This window comes from Cyclopterus lumpus, chromosome 1 (assembly GCF_009769545.1).
Source record: "Cyclopterus lumpus isolate fCycLum1 chromosome 1, fCycLum1.pri, whole genome shotgun sequence".
NCBI lineage: Eukaryota > Metazoa > Chordata > Actinopteri > Perciformes > Cyclopteridae > Cyclopterus > Cyclopterus lumpus.
In genome coordinates, this window is record NC_046966.1 from 26,550,657 (window position 1) to 26,563,836 (window position 13,180).

General features: G+C 45.4%; 1 protein-coding gene across 8 annotated transcripts in view; it reads left to right on the forward strand.

The window, feature by feature from the left end:
• Positions 1–296: 296 nt before the first annotated feature.
• lpar2b (lysophosphatidic acid receptor 2b) overlaps positions 297–13,180 on the forward strand; it is an 18,566-nt gene continuing 5,682 nt past the window's right edge. The window contains exons 1-6 of one of the 8 annotated variants that reach the window (XM_034532061.1): positions 297–657; positions 1,879–2,048; positions 2,159–2,175; positions 2,210–3,557; positions 7,260–7,633; positions 8,924–9,418. In XM_034532061.1, coding sequence (XP_034387952.1) covers positions 7,378–7,633; positions 8,924–9,418 — 751 coding nt within the window. In that variant the 5' untranslated portion in view covers positions 297–657; positions 1,879–2,048; positions 2,159–2,175; positions 2,210–3,557; positions 7,260–7,377. Of the gene's footprint in view, positions 658–1,878; positions 2,049–2,158; positions 3,558–4,550; positions 7,634–8,923; positions 9,419–13,180 lie in introns of those variants that run through there. The other 7 variants (XM_034532037.1, XM_034532053.1, XM_034532068.1 and 4 more) reach the window with 7 other exon arrangements.

Consider the following 13,180-nt stretch of genomic DNA (forward strand, 5'->3'; position numbering starts at 1 on the left):
TTTGTCATCTATTGTTTTTTTATTTTCTTTCTGTTAAACTTTGGCACAAGAATGAATACAGTTCTATTTCATTTGATCTTTATTCACTACTATTCTTTAGTCGTGTAATTAATACACATTATTATATTGTATTACTATTATTATAGGAGGGGGGGGGGGGGGGGGGGAGGGAGGGGGGGGGGGAGGGGGGAGGAGGGAGGGGGGGAGGGGGAGGAGGAGGGGGAGGGGGAGGAGGGGAGGGGGGAGGGGAGGAGGAGGGAGGAGGGAGGAGCTGCTGGAGGTGCCGGCAGCAGCAGCTCCTCCCCCCTCTCCCTGCTCAGTAAGACGGCAGCAGCGGAGGATCGTGCCGCACCCTTTTCTGTTCCCGCAGCGCAGATCACTCCGCACAGGTAACAACCGCCCAAAGTAGACCGGAAGCGACGCCGCACCCGCGCACAGGTGACGGACTCTCCAGCAGCACCGGGTCCAAAGGGTCGAGCAGCGGGACGGGAACCGGAGGAATGAAGCCCCGGCACAGAGCCAGCCGATAAGTCGCTCCCGGTTCGGTTCCACCTGGACGCCGTTCAGACGGACTTCAGGTGCGTTGGTCTCTAGCCTCGAACCCGGATCCGGATCTACTGGATAAACCACCTTCACGGACGCAAGACAGCAGGAAAGGTGAGTTGTTGAGGTTCTCGTCCTGAAACCAGTGAACCGGAGTCCGGACGGCGGTGTGTGTTCGAGGCTCCCGCAGCCCGAGGCCCCCCGGAGGCTCGAGTCTGAACCCGGCGGTCCTCGGTCCCATGAGGCGTTTGAGGTCTAACCAGAGTCGGTTCAAAGTCACTCTCAGTGCTCACCTGTGTTGTCCGTTCTTTAGTTACCTGTGAAGGAGAGTCCTGTTTGTCATGGAGGAGGTGTCACTGCTGTGTGTCCTTAGAGTGTACAAACACACACACACCAATACACACACACACAAACACACAAACACACACACCAATACACACACACACAAACACACACACACACACACACACAAACAAACAAACAAACACACATCTATCCAGTTCACAGAGAATCGGTCAAAAGATAAACATCGGTTTCTTTCTTTGTTGTGCTTTTAATCAGCAAAACGATGAATTCCTAAACTAGAATAGTTGGAGATTAATTTATGATGTTATGTGATCAGTCCAACACATCATCTTCATCATCTCCATCATCTTCATCATCGCAGGCGTCACATTGTTTCTGATACGATCCTCATTTGAGTTTTGATTCAACTTCTTTTGTTGAATGAAAAATATGAGACAGAAAAATGAGCTCAGCGACTCCAAGAGGACGTCTGTCATCCAGGATTATAAATCTATAAATCTATACGACTGCATTATTAAACTGGTTCCCGTAGACCTCAGAGTCCTCGCTGCAGTGTGAGTATTTATGATAACGTCTGTTTACAGTGTTATTGTTATTGTTGTGTTTATGAACTGGCAGTGTTGTTATTTGACTATTCACTATTGGTCTAATATTGAATGGTGGAGAAGGAGGAGGAGGAGGAGGAGCAGCAGGAGCAGCAGGAGGAGGAGGAGGCTGCTGATCTGGTAACGACCGGTTTACTCTCATGCAGATGATCCTTCGGAGGACTTTGAGTCCTTTGACATGCAAAGTGTCAGATACTCTGAGAGGAGACGCCCACTGAATGTGACACAAAGTTTATTGGATTAGAATCACAGACTCGTTATTAAACACATGAATATTAAATGAGGATCTGAACCACCGGCAAAGCCTCTCTCTCGGCTGTGGGCTGAATCTGAGGCTCGGACCGGGTTTCGGTCTGAGCCTCAGCAGTTAGAGGCTCAGCTGTTCACCACTAACTGCTGTCGGGGGTTCTTCCGGTTCCTGCAGGAACATCGTGTCTCTGGCGCTCGGTCTGCAGACGGGTCGCTTGTGTTCTTAACCTGAAGCCACAAAGCCTCTGATTTCATGTGTCTTGAGAGCAAAGAGCAGACGTGAAGACTGCAGAGGTCTCCAATCCCGGTGGTCCACGTGATCTGTCTGAGCCCTTCTGTCCCCTGGTGAGCTAAACGTCTAAAGAGCTGAGATGAAGGAACACTGAAGAACAAGTTCTGAGCTGTCAGAGGTTTACACATTCACTATATTTATATTTGGTGACTGGACCGGGCAGTATCCCGCCTTGTCCAGGTGAACTCCTTTTCCAGGTGAACTCCTTGTCCAGGTGAACTCCTTTTCCAGGTGAACTCCTTGTCCAGGTGAAACTCCTTGTCCAGGTGAAACCCCTTGTCCAGGTGAAACCCCTTGTCCAGGTGAAACCCCATGTCCAGGTGAAACCCTTGTCCAGGTGAAACCCCATGTCCAGGTGAACTCCTTGTCCAGGTGAAACCCTTGTCCAGGTGAAACCCTTGTCCAGGTGAAACCCCATGTCCAGGTGAACTCCTTGTCCAGGTGAAACCCTTGTCCAGGTGAAACCCCATGTCCAGGTGAAACCCCTTGTCCAGGTGAAACCCCATGTCCAGGTGAAACCCCTTGTCCAGGTGAACCCCCTTGTCCAGGTGAAACCCCTTGTCCAGGTGAAACTCCTTGTCCAGGTGAAACCCCTTGTCCAGGTGAACTCCTTGTCCAGGTGAAACCCCTTGTCCAGGTGAAACCCCTTGTCCAGGTGAACCCCTTGTCCAGGTGAAACCCCATGCCCAGGTGAACTCCTTGTCCAGGTGAACCCCTTGTCCAGGTGAAACCCCATGCCCAGATGAACCCCTTGTCCAGGTGAACCCTTGTCCAGGTGAACCCCCTTGTCCAGGTGAACCCCCATGTCCAGGTGAACTCCTTGTCCAGGTGAACCCCTTGTCCAGGTGAACCCTTGTCCAGGTGAACCCCCTTGTCCAGGTGAACCCCCTTGTCCAGGTGAAACCCCATGCCCAGGTGAAACCCCATGCCCAGGTGAACCCCTTGTCCAGGTGAAACCCCATGCCCAGGTGAAACCCCATGCCCAGGTGAACCCCTTGTCCAGGTGAACCCCTTGTCCAGGTGAACCCCCATGCCCAGATGAACCCCTTGTCCAGGTGAACCCTTGTCCAGGTGAACCCCCTTGTCCAGGTGAACCCCCATGTCCAGGTGAACTCCTTGTCCAGGTGAACCCCTTGTCCAGGTGAACCCCTTGTCCAGGTGAACTATGTTTTCGCCCAATGTCAGCTGGGACCGGCTCCAGCGCCCCCGACCCTGAATAGGATCCAGTTCTGATGGACTGTCAGTATTTAATATATTAATATAATATAATACACACATCTCTACACGTTAGATTCTGATTCAGAAAAATATTTACAAAATAATAAAATAGATAAATGAATAGTTTTAGAAAGATAATAAACAGCTGACTCAGATTTATTGCTCATAATCTATAAACATTAAATACAAGGGGAAAAAATGAATACTTTTAATTTCTATCTGAACTTGTATAAAATACAATCTCATTTCATTAAGAGGTTTAGTTTCCGTGTGACTTCATGTGCAGGAAGGAGGAAGTGAGTCTCACACGAGGACTCACTTCCTCTGAAGAGTGCTGCTCTGTGGTGAGCAAGTCACACACTTAGTATTCATTCTTACTATATCTATTGTCTTATTCATTCTTAAATGTTTTATTGTCTTTACTATTATTTTTTACTATTATTCATATAGTTTTATTATTATTAGCACCATTTATTAGTACTATTGTTCTTGTGTGTGTGTGTGTGTGTGTGTGTGTGTGTGTGTGTGTGGATTTTATATACACTTGCACATGTAGATAAGAGAGGTTATGTTTTAAATTAATACATAAAGAAAGTTATGATAATTAATTTGTGGAATATTCTGAGGAATGTATTATGAAGCATAAGAGAGGATCACTGTTTTATTATTCAGTTAATGACAAATGTAATGATTCACTGTATGATGCATGAGAATGAATGGATGTTTTATTGTTTAGACAATAGTTAAAGGGATGCCGATTGAAACCTGAGATGTTGCTTTTATTCTGAAGGCAGGATAATAGGGTTTTATTCTGAAGGGGAACTTCCTGTCCTTGACTGGAAGTGTGATCTTTGACCCCGCTAGATTATCGATTTGAGGCATTCTTTGAAGTGGCCAATGGAACTAACCCTCAGGTGTGAACCTCATGTCTTATTCTCTGGTCAGCAGCATGCTGTGTCTCTGAAAGGTATTTACATGAATACCTCCACTAACCAATGGAACTAACCTTCAGGTGTGAACCTCATGTCTTATTCTCTGGTCAGCAGCATGCTGTGTCTCTGAAAGGTATTTACATGAATACCTCCACTAACCAATGGGAGCTTAGCTCAGCGAATGGACTGCGAATAAAACTAATTGTAAGACGTGAATTTGGTCTCTTACGTGGTGACGCCAGACAGAACCTGTTGGCTACGTCAGGAGACTGGAAGTGAAGCCATGTGAGCGCGTCCGGGCCTGTATGTATGTATACTGATGACTCTTGTTTGTTATGATTAAATAATGATTATTATATATCTCTGGCTTCGGAGCTTCTTCTTCCAAGCACCAGGTAGCTCGAGATTCTCTGAACTCTTACAGTGTGTGTGTGTGTGTGTGTGTGTGTGTGTGCGTGTGTGAGAGATTATGTTACATAGCTGGATTGCGTAATAGCGAGGTGCGTCTCTTCTGTGTCCATTGAAAGGAGAAAGTCTCAGGGTGCTCTGGGGCTTTGCACCACGTTTAACGTCAACAGGCGATTTTAAAGGGAGTTGTCTTTTGAAGTGAAGGCTGAGCTTTGTGACGTCGTGAACCTGTTGGGACGTGTCGGTCTGGATCAATGGACGTTCCTCTCTGCACCGACCTGTTATAAAAAGATTCCACAGAAGAAAGTCAGAGAGAAACGTTGAAGTCCTGAAATATCTGTTATGAATAAAGTAGAGCTGGTGGGGGGATCACCAGAGGCCCTAGGACACGGTATTTAACGCTACTTAAGTAACGATACGATAATATCACAATACTTAAGTAACGATACGATAATATTACGATACTTAAGTAACGATACGATAATATCACGATACTTAAGTAACGATACAATAATATCACGATACAATATTTAACGATACAATAATATCACGCTACTTAAGTAACAATACGATAATATTACGATACTTAAGTAACGATACAATAATATCACGATACTTAAGTAACGATACGATAATATTACGATACTTAAGTAACGATACGATAATATCACAATACTTAAGTAACAATACGATAATATTACGATACTTAAGTAACGATACGATAATATCACGATACAATATTTAACGATACAATAATATCACGCTACTTAAGTAACAATACGATAATATTACGATACTTAAGTAACGATACAATAATATCACGATACTTAAGTAACAATACGATAATATTACGATACTTAAGTAACGATACGATAATATCACAATACTTAAGTAACAATACGATAATATCACGATACTTAAGTAACGATACGATAATATCACAATACTTAAGTAACGATACGATAATATCACGATACTTAAGTAACGATACGATAATATTACGATACTTAAGTAACGATACGATAATATCACGATACTTAAGTAACGATACAATAATATCACGATACTTAAGTAACAATACGATAATATTACGATACTTAAGTAACGATACGATAATATCACAATACTTAAGTAACGATACAATAATATCACGCTACTTACGCAACGATACGATAATATCACGATACTTTAACGATACGATAATATCACGCTACTTAAGTAACGATACAATAATATCACGCTACTTAAGTAACGATACGATAATATCACGATACTTAAGTAACGATACAATAATATCACGCTACTTACGCAACGATACGATAATATCACGATACTTTAACGATACAATAATATCACGCTACTTAAGTAACGATACGATAATATCACGATACTTAAGTAACGATACAATAATATCACGCTACTTACGCTACGATAATATCACGATACTTTAACGATACAATAATATCACGCTACTTAAGTAACGATACGATAATATCACGATACTTAAGTAACGATACAATAATATCACGCTACTTACGTAACGATACGATAATACCACGATACTTAAGTAAAGATACGATAATATCACGATACTTAATTAACGATACAATAATATCACGATACTTAAGTAACAGTACGATAATATCACGATACTTAAGTAACGATACGATAATATCACGATACTTAATTAACGATACAATAATATCACGATACTTAAGTAACAGTACGATAATATCACGATACTTAAGTAACGATACGATAATATCACGATACTTAATTAACGGTACAATAATATCACGATACTTAAGTAACAGTACGATAATATCACGATACTTAAGTAACGATACGATAATATCACAATACTTAATTAACGATACAATAACATCACGATACTTAAGTAACAGTACGATAATATCACGATACTTAAGTAACGATACGATAATATCACGATACTTAATTAACGATACAATAATATCACGATACTTAAGTAACAGTACGATAATATCACACTACTTAAGTCACAATACGAAATTATCATGACACTTAATCACGATACAATATTGGTAACATTGACATTTACAGCTGTTATGAAGTAAGGAGGTTCCATTCAGTTACATTGTGGTGCGTTCAAGCTCATTCAGTAAAAATGAGAATTGGATGTAGTTTTGGCAAGAAACATAAAATTCAGTATTTTGAAGGAAATGTTTTTACATGAATATAAAATAGGCATTAGATATGAATCATGATCTGTTCAAGCACATTATTATACTTCATTAACACTAATCAGGACTAGATTTGTTCATAATGAACTATCATAATATTAATCATTGTAAGTGTGTGTTTTTATTTAAATAACCACTATAGGTGACTTAAAGTAAAAGGAAACGGTTGATGATGTTAATACATGTTTTACTTCATTCGTTTTTGGCCTATTAGTGATATTCTGGTTAATAATCGCGAAAACAATAAAACTGTAATCATCAAATAATACAATACAATAATACATTGTTAATTGTTATCAATAATGACACACTCATTTCCTAATCATGAATTATGTTTTTTTATTTGTGTCTTGAGCTAAAACGATCTGCCGATGTGGATCGTCAACCATTAAGTTGTCTTTAAATAAATATGGTTTATTGATCAGCTGGATCGACGTCACCTTTCAGTCTCGATGTCTTTACCTGAATCTCGATGTTTCCACAGATCGAAGACCCAGACTCACTCGGATCCCTCCAATGGCGTGCCGCTCTGCCCTCTGCCATAGAGGGTGAGTCTGAATCGCCCCGTGCTCCCCGTCTGCAGCGCCACTCCGAGCCTCAACATGGACACGGAGACCGACGACACTGAGGGGTGCTACCGCAACCGCTCCGTCAGGTTCTTCTACGAGAAGAGCGGCAAGAACATCAGCGACCACTGGCGCAACCGCGACTACGTGATCGTCACTCTGGGCATGGCAGTCTGCTTCATCGTCATCTTCTCCAACCTCCTGGTCATTGGCGCCATTTTAAAGAACCGACGCTTTCACTTCCCCATCTATTACCTACTGGGTAACCTGGCTGTGGCGGACCTTTTCTCAGGTACGACTGCACGTGGACCCGGATCCATGAGATCAGGCTTTAGTGCTGCATTTCTGTCAGAAAGCACAACTTCGAGGTGTCTGCTAGGTGATAGACGTTTCAATCTGGCTGCTGCAGACGGTAACCCCGGCTGGACGGTAGCCGCAGCTGGACGGTAGCCGCAGCTGGACGGTAGCCGCAGCTGGACGGTAATCCCCCGCTGGACGGTAACCCTGGCTGGATGGTAACCCTGGCTGGATGGTAACCCTGGCTGGACGGTAACCCTGGCTGGATGGTAACCCTGGCTGGACGGTAACCCTGGCTGGATGGTAACCCTGGCTGGATGGTAACCCTGGCTGGATGGTAACCCTGGCTGGATGGTAACCTTGGCTGGACGGTAACCCCGGCTGGACGGTAACCCCGGCTGGACTGTAGCCCCGGCTGGACGGTAACCCTGGCTGGACAGTAGCCCCAGCTGGACGGTAGCCCCAGCTGGACAGTAGCCCTGGCTGGAATTTTCTATTTGTCTTTTAAAGTGACTCTTTAAGAGACCAATAGACAGATGTTGGTTTGGTTCTGGCGCCCCCTGTGGACTAAAGTGGTAGTGACTTCTGAGCCCCAGGGTCCCTTTAGAAAACCTCATATAGAGGATCAGGACTGGATCGAGACTGGTTCAGGGCTGTTATTAACAATAATAACATGTATTTTGGTAAGCCCTGGAGGAATCAGATCTTTCATGGTGTTGGTTCCGTACTTGATCCCACTGGATTGAGGACGAGCGTCTCCTTGAAACAAAAGAAAACTACCAGACACAAATTATTCTTGGGATATTTTCTATAACTGAAAGCAAGTCCCTGAGGACTTCCTGTCAAAGGTTTTTATTCAGTGTAACTCTTTCCTGTCTCAGCACACACAAACATACACGCACACACAGAATGACTCATTGAGTCACATCTGGACAACAGATGTGATCGAATGGTTGTTTTTATTGAGAGATGTTGAGAAACCGCCCAGTGATGGTAGATTTAATATGTGATGTGTCAGGAAGACGTCGTCCATCTGCAGAGGGCCTCGTGTGACCTTCAGCCTGAACGCATCATAAGAACGTTATCATTTACCTTCAGCGAGTACTTGTTTTCATGTAACTGAAGTGAACCTCCTGGTTCTCCGTTAGCGGTGCTGCTAACGTGACTAGCTCTCCTCCTGTTGGTTAACGTTTACCGTCCTTTACACCTGAAGGTAAATCACCGGTGACCTTGTGCGACTGACGTATTGCATTCAAAGACACAAGACTGTTTGTTCCTACTGCAGGCGTCTCCTACCTCCACCTGATGTTCCACACAGGCCCCTGGACCATCAAGCTGACCAAGTACCGCTGGTTTGTGCGTCAGGGTCTGATCGACACCAGCCTGACGGCGTCCGTCCTCAACCTGCTGGCCATCGCCGTGGAGCGCCACCAGACCATCTTCAACATGCAGCTGCACAGCAAGATGAGCGCCCGCCGCGTCTTTGTCATCATGGTCTTCATCTGGCTGGTGGCCATCGTCATGGGCCTGGTGCCCACCATGGGCTGGCACTGCCTGTGCGACCTGGACAACTGCTCCACCATGGCGCCGCTGTACAGCCGCAGCTACCTGGTGTTCTGGGGCGTCCTCAACCTGCTCACCTTCTCCATCATGGTGGCGGTCTACACGCGCATCTTCGTCTATGTGCGCCGTAAGAGCCGGCAGATGTCCCAGCACACCAGCCAGGTGAGGCTGCGGGAGACGGTGCTAGGCCTCATGAAGACGGTGTCCATGATCCTGGGTGAGGAGACGCACACAGAGACACAGAGACATTACATTACATTACATTTCATTTAGCTGACACTTTTATCCAAAGCGACTTACAATAAGTGCATTAAACCATGAGTCCAAACTCAGAACAACAAGAATCAAGAAAGTAACATTTCTTCAATAAAGTTAAACTACAAAGTGCTATCAGTAAGAGGCATTTAAGTGCTACTAAAGTGTTGAACTACAAAGTGCTATCGGTAAGAGACATTTAAGTGCTACTAAAGTGCTACTACGGCTCTACCTTCCCTATTCAAGGTATAGTCGAAAAATATGTGTTTTTAGTTTGTGACGGAAGATGTAGAGACTTTCTGTCCTGATGTCAATGGGGAGCTCGTTCCACCAATGAGGAGCCAGCACAGCAAACAGTCGGGATTTTGTTGAGTGTTTAGCTCGAAGTGAAGGAGCTACAAGCCGATTGGCAGAAGCCGAGCGAAGTGAACGGGCTGGGGTGTGAGGTTAGACCATGTCCTGGATGTGAGGTTAGACCATGTCCTGGGTGTGAGGTTAGACCATGTCCTGGGTGTGAGGTTAGACCATGTCCTGGGTGTGAGGTTAGACCATGTCCTGGATGTGAGGTTTGACCATGTCCTGGGTGTGAGGTTAGACCATGTCCTGGGTGTGAGGTTAGACCATGTCCTGGATGTGAGGTTAGACCATGTCCTGGGTGTGAGGTTAGACCATGTCCTGGGTGTACGGTTTGACCATGTCCTGGGTGTGAGGTTAGACCATGTCCTGGGTGTGAGGTTAGACCATGTCCTGGGTGTGAGGTTAGACCATGTCCTGGGTGTGAGGTTAGACCATGTCCTGGGTGTACGGTTAGACCATGTCCTGGGTGTGAGGTTAGACCATGTCCTGGGTGTGAGGTTAGACCATGTCCTGGGTGTGAGGTTAGACCATGTCCTGGGTGTACGGTTAGACCATGTCCTGGGTGTGAGGTTAGACCATGTCCTGGTGTGAGGTTAGACCATGTCCTGGGTGTACGGTTAGACCATGTCCTGGGTGTAAGGTTAGACCATGTCCTGGATGTAGACTGGACCCGATCTGTCACGGTACCCAAGTACCAATGTTTTGAAGCGGATGCGGGCGGCCACCGGTAACCAGTGAAGGTCGCGGAGGATTGTGGGTAAATTTCGGGAGGTTGAAGACCAGTCGAGCAGCTGCATTCTGGATGAGCTGCAGAGGTCGAATGGTATTAGCAGGTAGACCTGAAGGAGGAGTTACAGTAGTCTAGCCGTGAGATGACCAGAGCCTGGACCAGAACCTGGACCAGAACCTGTGCCGCCTTCTGAGTGAGAAGAGGTCGTATTCTCCTGATGTTGTACAGCATGTACCTACAGGAGCGTGGTGATGTTGGCAGTCAGGGAGAGTTGGTGTACAGAGAGAAGAGAAGAGGACCAAGGACTGAGCCCTGAGGGACCCCAGTAGTCAGAGGACAAGGCTCAGACACAGATCCTCTCCAGGTTACCCGGTAAGAGCGGTCGGTGAGGTAGGATGAGAAGAGTGAGAGCAGAGCCTGAGATACCAGGTCCTGGAGGGAGGACATGAGGATCTGGTGGTTCACTGTGTCAAAGGCAGCGGAAAGGTCTAGAAGGATGAGGACAGAGGAGAGAGAGGCTGCTCTAGTGTGAAGGATAAGGACAGAGGAGAGGGGTCTCTGTTGAGTGTCCTCAGGTCTGTGGTTGACTTCAGGTCTGTAGTTGTTGACTTCAGGTCTGTTTGTTGACTTCAGGTCTGTGGTGGTTGACTTCAGGTCTGTTGTTGTTGACTTCAGGTCTGTTGTTGTTGACTTCAGGTCTGTAGTTGTTGACTTCAAGTCTGTGTTTGTTGACTTCAGGTCTGTAGTTGTTGACTTCAGGTCTGTGGTTGTTGACTTCAGGTCTGTGGTTGTTGACTTCAGGTCTGTGGTTGTTGACTTCCGGTCTGTAGTTGACTTCAGGTCTGTAGTTATTGACTTCAGATCTGTAGTTGTTGACTTCAGATCTGTGGTTGTTGACTTCAAGTCTGTAGTTGTTGACTTCAGGTCTGTAGTTGTTGACTTCAGGTCTGTGGTTGTTGACTTCAGGTCTGTGGTTGTTGACTTCAGGTCTGTAGTTGTTGACTTCAGGTCTGTGGTTGTTGACTTCAGGTCTGTAGTTGTTGACTTCAGGTCTGTGGTTGTTGACTTCAGGTCTGTAGTTGTTGACTTCAGGTCTGTGGTTGTTGACTTCAGGTCTGTGGTTGTTGACTTCCGGTCTGTAGTTGACTTCAGGTCTGTAGTTATTGACTTCAGGTCTGTAGTTGTTGACTTCAGATCTGTAGTTGTTGACTTCAGATCTGTGGTTGTTGACTTCAAGTCTGTAGTTGTTGACTTCAGGTCTGTAGTTGTTGACTTCAGGTCTGTGGTTGTTGACTTCAGGTCTGTGGTTGTTGACTTCAGGTCTGTAGTTGTTGACTTCAGGTCTGTGGTTGTTGACTTCAGGTCTGTAGTTGTTGACTTCAGGTCTGTGGTTGTTGACTTCAGGTCTGTAGTTGTTGACTTCAGGTCTGTGGTTGTTGACTTCAGGTCTGTAGTTGTTGACTTCAGGTCTGTGGTTGTTGACTTCAGGTCTGTAGTTGTTGACTTCAGGTCTGTAGTTGTTGACTTCAGGTCTGTGGTTGTTGACTTCAGGTCTGTGGTTGTTGACTTCAGGTCTGTAGTTGTTGACTTCAGGTCTGTAGTTGTTGACTTCAGGTCTGTAGTTGTTGACTTCAGGTCTGTAGTTGTTGACTTCAGGTCTGTGGTTGTTGACTTCAGGTCTGTAGTTGTTGACTTCAGGTCTGTAGTTGTTGACTTCAGGTCTGTGGTTGTTGACTTCAGGTCTGTAGTTGTTGACTTCAGGTCTGTAGTTGTTGACTTCAGGTCTGTAGTTGTTGACTTCAGGTCTGTGGTTGTTGACTTCAGGTCTGTAGTTGTTGACTTCAGGTCTGTAGTTGTTGACTTCAGGTCTGTGGTTGTTGACTTCAGGTCTGTAGTTGTTGACTTCAGGTCTGTGGTTGTTGACTTCAGGTCTGTAGTTGTTGACTTCAGGTCTGTAGTTGTTGACTTCAGGTCTGTAGTTGTTGACTTCAGGTCTGTGGTTGTTGACTTCAGGTCTGTAGTTGTTGACTTCAGGTCTGTAGTTATTGACTTCAGGTCTGTGGTTGTTGACTTCAGGTCTGTAGTTGTTGACTTCAGGTCTGTAGTTATTGACTTCAGATGGGTCAGAGTGGGTTTCTTCAGGAGAGGGTTGACTCCGCCTCCTTCAGAGAGTTGGGGAAACAGCCGGTTGAGAGGGAGGTGTTAATAAGATGGGTGAGAAAGGGAAGAAGGTCAGGAGCAATAGACTGGAGAAGGTGAGACGGGATGGGGTCAAGGGGGCAGGTGGTTGGGGGGTCAGAGGTCATCAAGGTAAGAACTTGATTAGGAGACAGGGGGATAAAAGAGGAAAACAAGGGGGAAGAAGGTGAAGTTACTGGAGGTGTAGTTATGGAAGATGGATTAGTAAATGAGGAGCGTATGTCGTCTATCTTTTTAGTGAAGTAGTCAACAAAGTGTCTTGGTAGAAGGGTGGAGGGAGGGGGGGGACCAGGGGGGTCAAGGAGGTTGGAGAAGATAGAGAAGAGCTTTTTGGGGTTAGAAAAAGAGGATTCAATCCTGGATTGGTAGAACAGACTTTGGGCTGCAGAGATGGACGCAGAGAAGAGAGACACACACTCCCCTGCTCTTTTTATCATC